Source organism: Scyliorhinus canicula, chromosome 1 (assembly GCF_902713615.1).
Source record: "Scyliorhinus canicula chromosome 1, sScyCan1.1, whole genome shotgun sequence".
In the NCBI taxonomy this organism is placed as follows: domain Eukaryota; kingdom Metazoa; phylum Chordata; class Chondrichthyes; order Carcharhiniformes; family Scyliorhinidae; genus Scyliorhinus; species Scyliorhinus canicula.
Genome location: NC_052146.1, coordinates 104,023,189 through 104,040,529, shown reverse-complemented (window position 1 = coordinate 104,040,529; position 17,341 = coordinate 104,023,189). Strand labels below are relative to the sequence as shown.

Sequence of the window (17,341 nt, the reverse complement as noted above, 5' to 3'; positions counted from 1 at the left end):
CATCTGTCTTCACCCAGGAGAATGAGGAGGTTGAACATAGAACAGTACAGCACAGGCCCTTCATATGGAACTCTGGGAGAGAAATTGTGAGGTTCTTGAGCGAACTGTCACAGGGAGTGACAAGGTATTGGAGGTGTTGGTAGCCTTAAAGTAGGCAAATCTCCAGGTCCAGATGAATTCTGTCCTAGTATGCTGTAGGAGACAGGGGAGGAGATGCCAGAGGATTGGAGAACAGCTGATGTGGTCCCATTATTTAAGAAAGGTTGTAGAGATAAGCCAGGGAACTTCAGACCGGTGAGTCTCACGTCAGTGGTCGGCAAACTACTGGAAAGAATCCTGAAGGGGAGAATCCACCTCCACTTAGAGAGGCAAGGTTTGATCAGGAATAGTCAGCATGGCTTTGTTAAGAGAGGTGGCAGACCTAACAAATTTGATTTGAGTTTTTTTGAGCATGTGACCAGGTCTGCAGAGGAAGGTAGTGCAGTTGATGTAGTTTACATGGATTTCAGCAAAGCCTTTGACAAAGTACCATATGTGAAACTTACAAAGAAGGCAAATGCACATGGGATTCGGGGTAATTTGATAAGGTGGATTCAAAATCGACTTAGCCGTAGGAGACAGCCGTAGGAGACAGAAGGCGATAACAAGACAGCTGCTTTTTGACTGGAAGCCTAGTCGAATGGCAGACCACGGGAATCCCCTATTGTTTGGCATTTATATAAACAATGACATGAATGCGGCAGGCAGGATCAGTAAGTTTGCGGATAACACAAAGATTGGCCAGGTGGTTAACAGAGAGGTCAAGTGGGGACTTGTGGTGGCGGCATGTAGGTGGCTCCTCCTAGAGGCTCTGGTTGTTGGACTTTTAAGCCCAGTTTCAGGGGTAGTTTGTGGATAAGTTGGTGTGGGAAGTCATAAGGAAGAGGAGGAATGTCAAAGCCGCAGAGGAAGGTGCTGGAAAGAAGGGGACGAGTGAAGGTCCGTCGGTGTGTGAGGGTGATAGTCCTGCAGGAAGAAAGATGACGGGGGTTGGGTCGACTGGTGGAGCCGCTCCCCTCATGGTGAAAACTCTGACCAAGGTGATGTTGGTGGAGTTTGAGGGGCTGTTTACAAACATATGGAAGTGCTTCGGAGGAAAACGATGGCTACACTGAAAATGAGTGGGTGGAGGAGGCGATTGCCCGGGTAAAGGCAGCAGTGATGAAACCGTTGGTCGAGGTGCGGAAGCAAGGAGAGATGTTAGAGGGGGTGGAGGAGGCACTGTCACAACACAGTGACCAGTTCACCACGATGGGAGAGAGGGTAGAAGAGGCCGACAAAGGGCTCAGAGCTAAGGTGGAGGACCTGGGGAGGCAAAAGTTGAGAATTGTGGGCCTCCCAGAGTGGGTGGAGGGCCAGAGGCTGACTGAGTACTTTGCGACGATGTTTGCAGAGTTGATGGGGAGGGAGAAGCATCCTCCTGCTACGAGTTGGTCAGGGCACATTGCTGGCTCAGGCTGAAGCCTAAAGCACATGAGCCATCGAGGGCGGTTAAAAACTGCTTTCACAGCTACCACATGAAGGAAAGTTTTGAGCTGGGTGAAGCAGGGCGTTGGTATATGAATATACCAAGATCTTATGGTGGAGGTGGCGAGAAGGCGGGTGGCCTTTGGACGGGTGAAGGCGGCATTGTATGACAGTGAAGTGCGATTTGGAGTGGTCTACCCTGCGAAGCTGAGAGTGACTCGCAATTCAAGGGATTTTTACTTTGAGATGGTGGAAGCATTTGTTCAGGCTGAAGGACTAGGGCTGAGAGGAGAGTTGAGACTTGGACTTGGTTGGTGGAGACGGGGGTGGTAATTTTCTTTTCTATTCGATTGGGGTTTTGTTTTCTGTCTCTTGAGCGGGGAGGTTTGTTTATACGTGTTCTGGATTTTGGTTTTCCTTTCTCCTTATGGGTTCTGTATTGTTTCTTCGTTTAAGGTAGGTGCATTTTTGGGCACGTGGGGCCTTACCAAGGAGGGAGCTCTGGAAGGGGTCACCACACTAGCAAGCGTGGGTTGGCTAATGAATGCAAGTGTGGTGGAGGGAGAGGCCATGGTCATTGGAGCCTGGACGGGGGTGGGGGGTTTGAACATTGTGCTGGACCAGAGAGTGGACAGGTTCCAGCCATGCTCGCTAACCCAAGCGAGACTCAAGGGAGATAGGGGAATGGACCAGTGGAGATTTTTACACCCAAGGGATTGAGAGTATTTGTTTTTCTCCCCGGTGCACAAAGTGTTTTCGAGGATTGATTCTTTTTTCGTGGTGGAAAGACGCTGTTGGCCGGAGTTAAGAGGTCAGAGTATTCAGCAAATGTGATCTCGGATCACGCTCTCAATTGATTGAGGAGGGGACAGCCCAGAGGCCGGGGTGGAGAATGGATGTGGGATTGCTGGCGGTTCAGAGCTTCTGTGATAAGATAGGGAAGGTGATTGAGGAGTATGTGGGGTTTAATTGTATGGGAGAGGTCTCATGGTTGGTGGTCTGGGAGGCTCTGAAGACGGTGATGAGGGGGGAGGTGACCTCGTTTAAGGCTAAGGGATGAGAGGGAAGAACGGCAACGACTGACAGAAGAGATTTTGGAGATGGATGGGAGATACGCGGGACACCTGGACCTCCTGTTGAAGAGGAAGGAGCTGCAGGTGAGGTTTGATCTATTGTCCACAGAGAAAAGCAATATGGGGAGAAGGCAGGGTGTATGCCGGCAGGTCAGCTTTGTAGGGAGGCCGCACAAGGGAGATAGTTTGGCTGAGCGACAAACGGGGGTGTTGGTGTTGGTTCCGGAACGGACTAATAAGGTGTTTGAAGAGTTCTACAAGGACTTTCATCAGTCGGAGCCACCGGAGGAGTGGGAGTTTTTGGGTGGACTGGAGGACCCGAGGTTGGGGGAGGCAGAGAGAGCAGGGTTGGAGGAGCAGAGGTGAAAATGGCGATTGGGAGGATACAGGCAGGGAAGGCAGCATGCCCTGATGTGTTCCCAGTCAAATTTTATAAAAGACTTAAGGATAGGCTGGCGCCATTGATGGTGGGAATGTTTAAGAATGCGATGGATGACTTCCGGTAGAGCTCTGTAGGGGGAAGACATGCACGGGGCAGCTCCCGCTAAAGGACTAAATAGAACATAGAACAGTGCAGCACAGAACAAGCCCTTTGGCCCTTGATGTTGTGCCGAGCCATGATCACCCTACTCAAACCCACGTATCCACCCTATACCCGTAACCGAACAACCCCCCCCCCCCAATCCGCCTAACCCGCACATCTTTGGACTGTGGGAGGAAACCGGAGCACCCGGAGGAAACCCACGCACACATGGGGAGGACGTGCAGACTCTGCACAGACAGTGACCCAGCCGGGAATCGAACCTAACTTTCAGGTTTTTTTTTTGTTTAGTCCCAGGGGTATTTTTATTTTTAAAAAAAAATAAATTTAGAGTACCCAATTATTTATTTATTTTTTCCAATTAAGGGACAATTTAGCGTGGCCAATCCACCTACTCTACACATCTTTTGGGTTGTGGGGGGTGAAACCCACGCAAACATGGGGAGAATGTGCAAACTCCACCCAGGGGTATTTTTATTCTTTTTAAAAATATATATATTAAAAAAAGAAAGAACCCACGCAGCACTCACCCGGAGTTTCAAGCAGGAAGAAAAAAGCCGCAAGGGTCCGGCCCGTGGGAGAAATAAGTGTGCAAGAGGAGCCGGAGAATTTATTTTTAAAAAGGTGCGGTAGGAACCGGAGCCGGAAGCTCAGAAGCGGCCGAGCTGAGTCGCGTTCCCAAACAGAACTAGCGCCCAAGAGCGCAAGGCTGCCCGACCGAGCACCCGCACCCCACCGCGAGCCTGCCCGATCGAGCTACCCCCCCCACAGCACAGCAGAGCGTGGGCAGAAGTGAAATGGCAGCCCAGACCGCGAAGCCAGGGACAAAAGCGCTCGGGAGCGGAGCCAGCGGACCAAAGACCAGGAGGGAGAGAGCGAGAGCGAGAGCGAGAGAGCGCGAGAGAGAGAGAGAGAGCGCGCGAGAGAGAGAGAGAGAGAGAGAGAGAGAGAGAGGAGAGAGAGAGCGCGAGAGAGAGAGAGAGAGAGAGAGAGAGAGAGCGCGAGAGAGAGAGAGAGAGAGAGAGAGGCGGCGAGAGAGAGAGAGAGCGGGAGAAGAGAGAGAGAGAGAGAGAGAAGCGCGGGAGAGAGAGAGAGAGAGAGAGAGAGCGCGGGGAGAGAGATAGAGGAGAGAGAGAGAGCGCGAGAGAGAGAGAGAGAGAGAGCGCGAGAGAGAGAGAGAGAGCGGAAGAGAGAGAGAGAGCGAGCACGCGCGAGAGAGAGAGAGCGCAAGGAGAGAGAGCCGGGGAGAGAGAGAGAGCGGAGAGAGAGAGAGCGCGAGAGCGCGAGAGAGAGAGCGCGAGAGAGAGAGCGCGAGAGAGAGAGCGCGAGAGAGAGAGAGAGCGCGAGCGAGAGAGAGAGCGCGAGAGAGAGAGCGCGAGAGAGAGCGCGAGAGAGAGAGCGCGAGAGAGAGAGCGCGAGAGAGAGAGAGGCGCGAGAGAGAGAGCGCGAGAGAGAGAGCGCGCGAGAGAGAGAGCGCGAGAGAGAGAGCGCGAGAGAGAGAGCGCGAGAGAGAGAGCGCGAGAGAGAGGCGCGAGAGAGAGAGCGCGAGAGAGAGAGCGCGCGGAGAGAGAGCGCGAGAGAGAGAGCGCGAGAGAGAGAGGCGAGAGAGAGAGAGCGCGAGAGAGAGAGCAAGAGAGCGCGAGAGAGAGAGAGCGAGAGAGAGCGCGAGAGAGAGAGAGACGAGAGAGAGAGCGCAGAGAGAGAGAGAGCGCGAGAGGAGAGAGCGCGCGAGAGAGAGAGAGCGCGAGAGAGAGAGAGAGCGGAGAGCGAGAGAGAGAGAGCGAGAGAGAGAGCGCGAGAGAGAGAGAGCAAGAGAGAGCGAGAGAGAGAGAGCAAGAGAGCGCAGAGAGAGAGAGCAAGAGAGCGCGAGAGAGAGAGAGCAAGAGAGCGCGAGAGAGAGAGAGCAAGAGAGCGCGAGAGGAGAGAGCGCGAGAGAGAGAGAGCGCGAGAGAGAGAGAGCGCGAGAGAGAGCGCGAGAGAGAGAGCGCGGAGAGAGAGAGCGCGAGAGAGAGAGCGCGAGAGAGAGCGCGAGAGAGCGCGAGAGAGAGCGCTAGAGAGAGAGCGCGAGAGAGAGAGAGCGCGAGAGAGAGAGAGAGCGCGAGAGAGAGAGAGCGCGAGAGAGCGCGAGAGAGAGAGCGCGCGAGAGAGAGAGCGCGAGAGAGAGCGCGAGAGAGAGAGAGCGCGAGAGAGAGAGAGCGCGAGAGAGAGAGAGCGCGAGAGCGAGAGAGCGCAGAGAGGAGAGCGCCGAGAGAGAGAGCGCGAGAAGAGAGAGCGTCGCGAGAGAGAGAGAGCGCGAGAGAGAGCGCGAGAGAGCGAGCGCGAGAGAGAGAGCGCGAGAGAGAGAGCGCGAGAGAGAGAGCGCGAGAGAGAGGAGCGCGAGAGAGAGCGCGAGAGAGAGAGCGCGAGAGAGAGAGCGCGAGAGAGAGAGCGCGAGAGAGAGAGAGCGCGAGAGAGAGAGAGCGCGAGCGAGAGAGCGCGAGAGCGAGAGAGCGCGAGCGAGAGAGCGCGAGAGCGAGAGAGCGCGACAGAGAGCGCGAGCGAGAGAGCGCGAGAGCGGAGCGCGCGAGAGAGAGAGAGCGCGGGAAGAGAGCGCGAGAGAGAGAGAGCGCGGCGAGAGAGAGAGCGCGGAGAGAGAGAGCGCGGAGAGAGAGAGAGCGCGAGAGAGAGAGAGCGCGGAGAGAGAGAGAGCGGAGAGAGAGAGCGCGAGAGAGAGAGAGCGCGAGAGAGAGAGAGCGCGAGAGAGAGAGAGCGCGCAGAGAGAGAGAGCGCGAGAGAGAGAGAGCGCGAGAGAGAGAGCGCGAGAGAGAGAGAGCGAGAGAGAGCGCGCGAGAGAGAGAGCGAGAGAGAGAGAGCGCGAGAGAGAGAGAGAGAGCGCGAGAGAGAGAGAGCGCGGAGAGAGAGAGAAGCGCGAGAGAGAGAGCGCGAGAGAGAGAGAGAGAGCGGCGAGAGAGAGAGAGAGAGCGCGAAGAGATAGAGAGCGCGAGAGAGAGAGAGCGCGAGAGAGAGAGAGCGCGAGAGAGAGAGAGCGCGAGAGAGAGAGAGCGCGAGAGAGAGAGCGCGAGAGAGAGAGAGAGCCGCGAGAGAGAGAGAGCGCGCGAGAGAGAGAGAGAGAGCGCGAGAGAGAGAGAGAGAGAAGAGAGAGAGCGCGAGAGAGAGAGAGAGCGCGAGAGAGAGAGCGCGAGAGAGCGCGAGAGAGAGAGAGCGCGAGAGAACCCCCCCCCGCACGGGACCGGCAGCGACCATGTGGTGAGCGGCAAGACGAAGAGGGACTCCCATCTGCACCAGGAAACTCCTCTACCGAACCCTTAAATAAAAGAAACAAGGAAAGAGAAAAAGGAAGGGAACCAACCACAACCACCCACCCCTCACAAAAGAAAAATGGAAACCCGAAGACCGAGACCGACCCAGCGAGAGCAGAGGAGCGGGAGAAGTGAGAGCAACCCCAGGGTAACGAACAGCAGCGGGGGAAGAAAGATAGACAAGACAGATGGCTGGAGGAAAGAAAACCACCAAGGTGAAGGGACAGCAAGACGCAAGCAGCAGCAGCGAGGGTAAGGCACACGAGCAGCGGACGTGCAGGCAGAGGGGCCCACAAGACAAGACGGAGGTTCAGGAGAGCCTGAAAGGGAAAAAGATGGCGGACCAAGCAGCGGAGCGTGAGCAGGACAGCGAGCAGCATAAAGGAGGCGCTGTGGTCAGAGCTCCAAGCAATGATGAAGGAGACGACGCACAAAATGCAGCAGACCATCGAAGGCCTGGAAAGGGAAGTGAAGGAGCAGAAAAAACGATTCTGGAGTTGGAGAGGGCCGCCTCGGACCAGAGCAACAGGGTGATAACCTTAGAAGCCGAGGTCAAAAGGTTACTAACGGCCCAGGAGAGCCTAAGAGGGAAAGTGGAGGACCAGGGAAATAGGTCCAGATGGCAGAACATTAAAATAGTGGGTCTGCCAGAGGGGAAAGAGGGCAGAGTCCCAAAAGGATACATCACCCAAATGATGGGCAAGCTAGTGGGAAAGGAGGTATGCCCAAACCCACCGGCAATAGACACAGGTCGCTCCGACCCAAGCCCAAAGCCGGGGACCAGCCCAGAGTAATTATTGCGAAGCTGCACCAGTTCCAAGACCCGGAGAATCCTAAAGTGGGCCTGGCCAACGAAACAGAGCACGTGGGAAGGGAAGATCATAAGGGTGTATCAGGACATTGGGGCGGACCTGGCAAAAAAAAGAGGGCTGAATTCAACAAGGCGAAATCAGAACTGCACAAAAGCAAGGTAAAATTTGGGATGTTATTTCCGGCCAAACTCTGGGTAACATTTGAGGGGAAAGAGCTGTATTTTAATAACCCAGCGGCGGCTGATGAGGTTGTTAGAGCGAACAAACTGGGGGAGGAGCAGACGCAACCGCAATGAGACATGGGGATAGAAAAGGAAGGGAAAATCAGAACAAAGAGCGGAGGACAGACCGCAAACAAGGACAATAGACTCATGAACTGTGCATATATGTGTTATGCCTTGCGCGGGACTGTGCTGTCTTGTTTCAAAGCTTGTCTCCTTTCTCAATGCAGTGGGAGGGGAAGTGGAGTGAGGGAAATGAAGGTAAGGAAAGTAAACAGGAGGGCGAGGCAAGGGTCAATAGGAGGAAACAGGGCCAGAACTGGGCGAATACTGGGAGGAAGGCCAGCATACTAGCGAGGAGGGCCAGCACGGAAGGGCAGGAAGGAAAGACGGCCGCGGTGCCCCTCTCAGGGGAGGGGGGCACACAAATGTACAGGGGCTGGGGGGGTGGAAGAGGAGTGTGGGGTAGAACGCAGAACAAAAGAGAAGCAAAGAGAAGGGTGAGATAGTGAAGCAGTACAGACATAGGTCTCGGCGGGCATGGAGCAGGGCAAGGAACCAAGAGGGCGCCGCAAAGAGCCACTCAAGAGGGCATCAGGGCAGAGGAAGACCCCGGAGCGCAGAGGCGCACCCGTGTGGCATACACACAGCTGGTGGCCGCATTTGGTGCCCCCGGTCAAAGGGAAACCCCTGAGCGCTGGGGCCCGACCCCATGGTGAGAGAGGTGACCCTGGCCATTTTGGATGGTCCCCTAGCAAAGGGAACCCCGCAGTGCAGGGGCACATCCACCAGGTAGGTATGGGTGATCCCACAGGACCCAGGGGGTCATAAACCACCCACCAGGATTGTTACCTGGAATGTAAGGGGACTCAACGGCCCAGTGAAAAGATCCAGAGTGTTCGCCCACCTAAGAAGCCTAAAAGCAGGCATAATTTACCTGCAAGAGATGCCCCTGAGGGCGAAGGACTGACTGATGGTAAGGAAGGGCTGGGTGGGACAGAGATACCACTCATGCTACGGGAGGAGGGCTAGGGGGCTAGCAATGTTCATTAGCAAAAGGACGAGGTTTACGGGAACCAAGACAGTTACGGACCCAGGGGGAAGGGACGACATGGTCAGCAGTGTCCTGGAAGGGGCACCTGTCGTACTGGTAAATGTGTGCGCTCCCAACTGGGACGACTCAGAATTCATAAAGAAGACCATGGCGGAAATCCCCGACCTTGACACACACCGATTGATTACGGGGGGGGCGACTTTAACTGCGTGCTGGACCCACTGACCGACTGATCAAACCCCAGAATGGGGAAAACGTCTGGCATGGCTAGGGATCAAGGGGCCTTCATGGAACAGATGGGGGCGGTGGACCCATGGAGGTTCCTGCACCAGGGAGAAAAGGAGTTCTTGTTCTGTTCGCAGGTGCAGAAGATATACACCCGTATCGACTTCTTTGCAGTGGGAAAATCGGTACTTCCAGGGATCACGGGAACGGACTACTCCGCGATAGTTATCTCCAACCACGCTCCACACTATATGGATGTGAGGTTGGAGACAGGCCGTGCCCAGCGCCCCACATGGAGGCTGGACACGGACCTCCTGGCCGACAAGGTTTTCTGCCAAAAAATATCGCAGGCCATAGGCGATTACGTTAGTAACAGCCAAAACAGGGCGGTCTCACCCTCCACGTTTTGGGAGGCACTGAAGACCGTGATCAGAGGAGAGATCATAGCCTATATGGCTAGTAGAGATAGGGAAGAGCGGGTGGGCAGGCAATAGTTAGTGGACTCCATTCTGGAAGTCGATAGAAAGTACTCCGAGGCCCCGACCGTAGAGCTGCTGGCGGAGAGGAAAAAGCTGCAAATGGACTTTAACCTGGTATCCACTAGGGAAGCAGTGTACCAACTCCGCCAGACAAGGGGGACCTTCTACGAACACGGAGACAAGGCTGGCCACCTATTGGCTCACCAGCTGAGAAAGCAGGCAGCCACGAGGGAAATAGCGCAGGTTAAGGATAGCAAAGGCAGATTGGTAACAGAGTCAAAGGCAGTCAATCGGGCATTCGAGACCTTCTACCGGAGACTGTACACCTCCGAGACCCCCCCCCCCCCCCGACGGGGATGCGGGAATGAAACAGTTCCTAGACAGACTGGGACTGCCAGTGGTGGGGAAAGACAGACAGGGGGAGCTGGAAGCACCAATAGACCTGGGAGAAATCATGGAGAGCATCAGCTCCACGCAGGCGAGGAAGGAACTGGGACCCGACGGGTTCCCGGCGGACTTCTACAAAAAATTTGCACCAGTCCTGGCCCCACACCTAATGGACATGTTCGCGGACTCACTGGCAGGGGGCACCCTGCCCCCCACTCATGCGCAGGCCACAATTTCACTGATACCCAAAAAAGATTAAAACCTGACAGAATGTGGATCATACAGACACATTTCACTGCTGAATGTGGATGCGAAAATACTCGCAATGGTCCTGACCAAAAGGCTGGAGGGCTGCGTACCAGAGGTGGTCGCAAAGGACCAAACGGGCTTTGTCAAGGGTAGGCAACTCACAGCGAACATTAGGCGGCTGCTGAATGTGATAATGACTCTTTCTCTCCCCCCTCCCCCCCCCGGCCCCCCCGATCAGCGGGCAGGGGTAGACGCAGACATCTTCAACCTCTCTTTACAACAATCCGAGGTCCCTATCTGCTTCAAGAAGACAACCATCATTCCTGTAGCAAAAAAAAAGTCAAGCGGCGTGCCTTAATGACTATCGTCCAGTGGCTCGGACATCCATCATCATGAAGTGCTTCGAAAGGTTAGTCATGGCACGAATCAACTCCAGCCTCCCAGATTGCCTTGATCCACTACAGTTCGCCTACCGCTGCAACAGGTCCACAGCAGATGCCATCTCCATGGCCCTGCACTCTACCCTGGAACACCTAGATAACAAAGACACCTATGTCAGACTCCTACTTATCGACTACAGCTCAGCTTTCAACGCCATTATTCCTACGAAACTCATCTCCAAACTCCATAGCCTTGGCCCCTCCCTCTGCGACTGGATCCTGAACTTTCTAACCCACAGACCACAATCAGTAAAGATAGGCAACAACACCTCCTCCACGATCATCCTCAACATCGGTGCCCCACAAGGCCGTGTCCTCAGCCCCCTACTATATTCCTCATACATCTATGACTGTGGCCAAATTCCCCTCCAACTCGATTTTCAAATTTGCTGATGACACCATCGTAGTGGGTTGGATTTCAAACAATGACAAGACAGAGTATAGGAAAGAGATAGAGAATCTGGTGAACTGGTGCGATGACAATAATCTCTCCATCAATGTCAACAAAACGAAGGAGATTGTCATCGACTTCAGGAAGCGTAGTGGAGAACATGCCCCTGTCTACATCAATGGGAACGAAGTAGAAAGGGTCGAGAACTTCAAGTTTTTAGGTGTACAGATCACCAACAGCCTGTCCTGGTCCCCTCATGCCGACACTATAGTCAAGAAAGCCCACCAACAACTCTACTTTCTCAGAAGACTAAGGAAAATTGGCATGTCAGCTACGACCCTCACCAACTTCTACAGATACACCATAGAAAGCATTCTTTCTGGTTGTATCACAGCTTGGTATGGAGCCTGCTCTGCCCAAGACCGCAGGAAACTACAAAAGGTCGTAAATGTAGCCCAGTCCATCACGCAATCCAACCGCCTATCGATTGACTCTATCTATAATTCCCGCTGCCTCAGAAAGGCAGCCAGCGTAATTAAGGACCCCACGCACCCCGGACATACTCTCTTCCACCTTCTTCCGTCAGGAAAAAGATACCAAACTTTGAGGTCACGTACCAACCGACTCAAGAACAGCTTCTTCCCTACTGCCCTCAGACTTTAGAATGGACCTACCTTGTATTAAGTTAATCTTTTCTTTACACCTTGCTGTAACTGTAACTTTATATTCTGCAGTCTCTCCTTCCTTCCCCATGTATGGTATGCTTTGTTTGTATAGCATGCAAGAAACAATACTATTCACTGTATGCTAATACATGTGACAATAATAAATCAAATCAAATAGTTTGGGCTAGGAGCGGGATTCACCGCCTGGGTGAGGCTCCTGTACAACACTCCCAAAGCGAGTGTCCGAACTAACACCACCAGCTCTGATTACTTCCACTCTTGTTCACGCTAGCGATCGAGCCCCTGGCGATAGCCCTGCGGGACGCAAAAAGCTGAAAGGGAATCCAGAGAGGAGACAGAGAGCACAGAGTCCCACTCTATGCAGATGACTGCTCCTCTATGTCTCGAAGCCACAGGAGGAACTGAAAGCAATACTGCAAATACTGAAAGAGTTTGGAACCGTCTCGGGCTACAAACTTAACCTGGGCAAAAGCGAGACATTCCCAGTGAACCTAAAAGGGGGAGGGACAGAGCTGAAGGGGCTCCCGTTCAAAACGGCCTAGAACAGATTCCGTTACCTGGGGATCCAAATAGCCAGAGACTGGACACAGATCCACAAGTGGAACCTGACCAGCATGGTGGAGGAAGTAATAAAAGACCTTCAACAGTGAACATAGAACATTACAGCGCAGTACAGGCCCTTCAGCCTTCGATGTTGAGCCGACCTGTGAAACCCCTCTAAAGCCCATCTACACTATTCCCTTATCGTCCATATGCCTATCCAATGACCATTTGAATGCGTTTAGTGTTGGCGAGTCCACTACTGTTGCAGGCAGGACATTCCACGCCCTTACTACTCTCTGAGTAAAGAACCTACCTCTGACATCTGTCCTATATCTATCTCCCCTCAATTTAAAGCTATGTCCCCTCGTGCTAGACATCATCATCAGAGGAAAAAGGCTCTCACTGTCCACCCTATCTAATCCTCTGATCATCTTGTATGCCTCAATTAAGTCACCTCTTAACCTTCTTCTCTCTAACGAAACAGCCTCAAGTCCCTCAGCCTTTCCTCATAAGATCTTCCCTCCATACCAGGCAACATCCTGGTAAATCTCCTCTGCACCCTTTCCAATGCTTCCACATCCTTCCTATAATGCGGCGACCAGAACTGCACGCAATACTCCAAATGCGGCCTCACCAGAGTTTTGTACAACTGCGACATGACCTCATGGCTCCGAAACTCAATTCCTCTACCAATAAAAGCTAACACACCGTTCGCCTTCTTAACAACCCTCTCAACCTGGGTGGCAACTTTCAGGGATCTATGGACATGGACACCGAGATCTCTCTGCTCATCCACACTACCAAGAATCTTACCATTAGCCCTGTACTCTGTCTTCCTGTTATTCCTTCCAAAATGAATCACCTCACACTTTTCTGCATTAAATTCCATTTGCCACCTGTCAGCCCAGCTCTGCAGCTTATCTATGTCCCTCTGTAACTTGTAACATCCTTCTGCACTGTCCACAACTCCACTTACTTTAGTGTCATCTGCAAATTTATTCACCAATCCTTCTACGCCCTCCTCCGGGTCATTTACAAAAATGACAAAAAGCAGTGGCCCCAAAACAGATCCTTGTGGTACACCACTAGTAACTGGACACCAGTCTGAACATTTCCCACCAATTCCTGATCCAAACTGCTAAATCACCCCGAATCCCATGCCTCCGTATTTTCTGCAATAGCCTACCGTGGGGAACCTTATCAAACGTGTTACTAAAATCCATATATCCCACATCAACTGCGTTACCCTCATCCACCTGTTTGGTCACCTTCTCAAAGAACTCAATAAGGTTTGTGAGGCACAACCTACCCTTCACAAAACCATGTTGACTATCTCTAATGAAATTATTCCTTTCCAGATGATTATACATCCTATTTCTTATAAACCTTTCCAAGACTTTGCCCACAACAGAAGTAAGGCTCACTGGTCTATAGTTACCGGGGTTGTCTCTACTCCCCTTCTTGAACAAGGAGACAACATTTGCTATCCTCCAGTCTTCTGGCACTATTCCTGATGACAAAGATGACTTACCGATCAAAGCCAAAGGCTCAGCAATCTCCTCCCTAGCTTCCCAGAGAATCCTAGGATAAATCCCATCCGGCCCAGGGGACTTATCTATTTTAACACTTTCCAGAATCGCTAACACCTCCTCCTTATGTATCTCAAGCCCTTCTAGTCCAGTAGCCTGTATCTCAGTATTCTCCGCGACAACATTGTATTTTTCCAGAGTGAATACTGACGAAAAATACTAATTTAGCAACTCTCCTATCTCCTCGGACTCCACGCACAACTTCCCACTACTGTCCTTGACTGGCCCTACTCTTACACAAGTCATTATTTTATTCCTGACATATCTATCGAAAGCTTTCGGGTTATCCTTGATCCTACCTGCCAAAGACTTCTCATGTCCCCTCCTGGCTCTTCTTAGCTCTCCCTTTAGATCCTTCCTATCTAACTTGTAACTCTCAACGGCCCTAACACCATCACGTCTCATCATTACATAAGCCTTCTTCTTCCTCTTGACAAGTGTTTCAACTGCTTTAGTAAACCATGGTTCCCTCGCTCGACAACTTCCTCCCTGCCTGACAGGTACATACTAATCAAGGGCACGCAGCAGCTGCTCCTTGAATAAGCTCCACATTTCAATTGTGCCCATCCCCTGCAGTTTCCTTCCCCATCCTGTGCATCCGAAGTCTTGCCTCATCGCATCATAATTGCCTTTCCCCCAGATATAACTCTTGCCCTGCGGTATATACCTATCCCTTTCCATCGCTAAAGTAAACGTAACTGAATTGTGGTCACTTTCACCAAAGTGCTCACCTACCTCCAAATCTAGCACCTGTCCTGGTTCATTGCCCAGTACCAAATCCAATGTGGCCTCGCCTCTTGTTGGCCTATCTACATACGGTGTCAGGAAACCCTCCTGCACACATTGGACCCATCTAAAGTACTCGCTCTATAGTGTTTCCAGTCAATATTTGGAAAGTTAAAGTCCCCCATAACAACTACCCTGTTACTTTTGCTCCTATCCAGAATCATCTTTGCAATCCTTTCCTCTACATCTCTGGAACTTTTCGGAGTCCTATAGAAAACTCCCAACAGGGTGACCTCTCCTTTCCTGTTTCTAACCTCAGTCCATACCTCAGTAGATGACTCATCAAACGTCCTTTCTGCCACTGTAATACTGTCCTTAACTAACAATGCCATCCCTCCCCCTCTTTTACCAATTTCCCCGAGCTTACTGAAATATCTAAACCCTGGAACCTGCAACAATCATTCCTGTCCCTGCTCTAGCCATGGCCGGGATTCTCCCCTACCCGACGGGGCGGGGGTTCCTGGCGTGATGGTGTGGCGTGAGCCACTCTGCGCGGGCCGCCCCAAAGATGGAGACCTTTAGGGGCCAGGGCCTCAGCTGGAGGGGCTAGGCCCGCGCCAGAGTGGTTGGCGCTCTGCCAGCTGGCGTGGACGGCCTTTGGCGCCACGCCAGTCGGGGCAGAAGGGACTTCGCCGGCCGGCATAAGTCCGCACATGCGCCGGAGCATCAGCGGCTGCTGACGCCATCGACGCGCATGCGCAGGGGAGGGGGGTCACTTCCGCCTTGGTGAAGACCACGGCGAAGGCGGAAGGAAAAAGAGTGCCGCCACGGCACAGGCCCGCCCGCCAATCGGTGAGCCCCGATCGCGGGGACAGGCCATTGTGGGGGCACCCCCCCGGGGCCAGATCACCCCACGCCCCCCCCCCCCCCCCCCCCGGACCCCAGAGCCCGCCGCGCCACCTGCTGTCGCTGGTAAGTTAGGTGGTTTGATCCACGCCGGCAGGAGAGGGTTGCCAGCGGCGGGACTCCAGCCCATCGTGGGCCGGAGAAGGGGCGGGGGCAACCGGCGCGATACCCAACCCCGCCGAATCTCTGGTGGCGGAGAATTCGGGACACGTCGGGGGCGGGATTGACGCTGGCCCCCGACGATTCTCCGACCCGGTGGGGGGTCAGAGAATCCCGCCTCATGTCTCCGAAATGGCCACAACATCGAAGTCCCAGGTACCAACCCACGTTGCAAGTTCACCCACCTTATTCCGGATGCTCCTGGTCTTGAAGTAGGAACACTTCAAGCCACCTTCCTGCCTGCCGGTACACACCTGCAACCTTGAAACCTTACTCATGACCTCACTACTCTCAACCTCCTGTATACTGGAGCTACAATTCAGGTTCCCAATCCCCTGCTGAACTAGTTTCCCGAAGAGCATTAACAAATTTCTCCCCAGGATATTGGTACCCCTCTGGTCCAGGTGTAGACCATCCCGTTTGTAGAGGTCCCACCTACCCCAGAATGAGCCCCAATTATCTAGGTATCTGAAACAGGCTAGAGAGAAGCGTCTGAAGCAACTGAATGGGATGTGGGTCTGGATCTTTAAAATAGTGAAGCTGAAGTTACAAGTGCTTGAGTAACTATGAGCGCAAGTGCAATTTTCCAGGGGAAGTTAGCACTTCTGGACAATTGCTGGGTAAGCCCTTAAGGTGATCAGCCAGGAAGTAATGAGCCACAGTATTCACAGGACAAAAACTGAAGATTTGACCCACAAGATCTATGCACGTGTTTATGCTCCAGTCAAGCTTACTCGCACCTTACTTCATCTCACCCAACGTTCAGAATCTAGATATTTTGCATCTCAAGTTGTGTACCATCTATCCATAATAATCAAATAAAAGACAAGAACAACCACTGGGATTTAAAAAATAAATACATTTAGAGCACCCAATTCTTTTTTTTCCAATTAAGGGGAAATTTAGCGTGGGCCAATCCACCTACCTGCACATCTTTTGGGTTGTGGGGGTGAGACCCACGCAGACACGGGGAGAATGTGCAAACTCCACACGGACAGTGACCAGGGCCGGGATCGACCCCGGGTCCTCAGCACGGTAGGCAGCAGTGCTAACTACTGCACCACCGTGCCGCCCCTACAACCGCTGGCATTAAGTTGAAGTATAATCTGAAACACAATTTAATCAATATAGTTTCTTTATCAGCTTCAAATGTATCATGGTAAATCCACAGGATGCTGATGTTTCCAACATGAGAATTTGTATCAGAAATTAACTGGCACACACCGAATTCGCACCAGCTGACCTGAGGCAGTGTAGCGGACTTGTCGAACAGCCGTATTTAATTTAATGTCAAGACCTTCTGCAAGTGCCACAGGAACACAAGAATAACCATTTCGTACTGTTAAGTGACTTCCTGTGAATTCAAAGTCATCATCCTGAAGGGAGAACAAAAAGGAAACAATACCATAAGATACAGTGAGCATGAGAGCTCTAACGTTTCATTTTATTTATTTCAATCAATCCACAAGTAACAGCAAATTAAAATTTCAAGCGTCCGATTGCTCCTATTTATCAGCCATTCAAAATTTTCACATGCAATTAATATCAAAGAGTACACTCGTATACACATCCTAAATAGGAAACAACAATTTGCACTTATGCAATGCCTTAAATATAGAAAAAGCCCCGAGACACTCCACAGGAGAATAATCAGATCTGCCACAGTGACAACTTACTGATCATATTTTGTTGGAAAACATAGACAAAGGGCAGTTGAGATAAAGGAGGAGCAAGTTAGCTGAGACTAGGTAGAAATTGGCACTCGGCACTTTGATTAACAATTGCAAAGGAAGACTTGGAAAATTAGGACTGTTTTTGTCAGAAGAGATTTTGTAGTGATTTGATAGAGGCATTCAAAATCCTGAAGGGATCAGAGGAGTAGAAACATGTGGTTCCCAGTGGTTGCGGAGTTGATTTAGAAGGAACATTGATGCAAGATTATTTAAGACAGAAAAGGAATTTGTGTAGTTATTATGCATGAACACAAAATCAGAGTTTTTAATTGAAGCAGAGAACATGTTAACATTTAAGTGTGGGTTTTATAGCTGGGTGAAG

General features: G+C 52.1%; 1 protein-coding gene across 3 annotated transcripts in view; it reads right to left on the bottom strand.

The window, feature by feature from the left end:
• Positions 1 to 17,341, bottom strand: part of kdm1a (lysine (K)-specific demethylase 1a) — a 98,008-nt gene that overhangs the window by 33,849 nt on the left and 46,818 nt on the right. For all 3 annotated transcript variants that reach the window (XM_038796790.1, XM_038796781.1, XM_038796773.1), the window contains exon 16: positions 16,530 to 16,662. In XM_038796790.1, the coding sequence (XP_038652718.1) occupies positions 16,530 to 16,662 (133 nt within the window). The remainder of the gene's footprint in view (positions 1 to 16,529; positions 16,663 to 17,341) is intronic.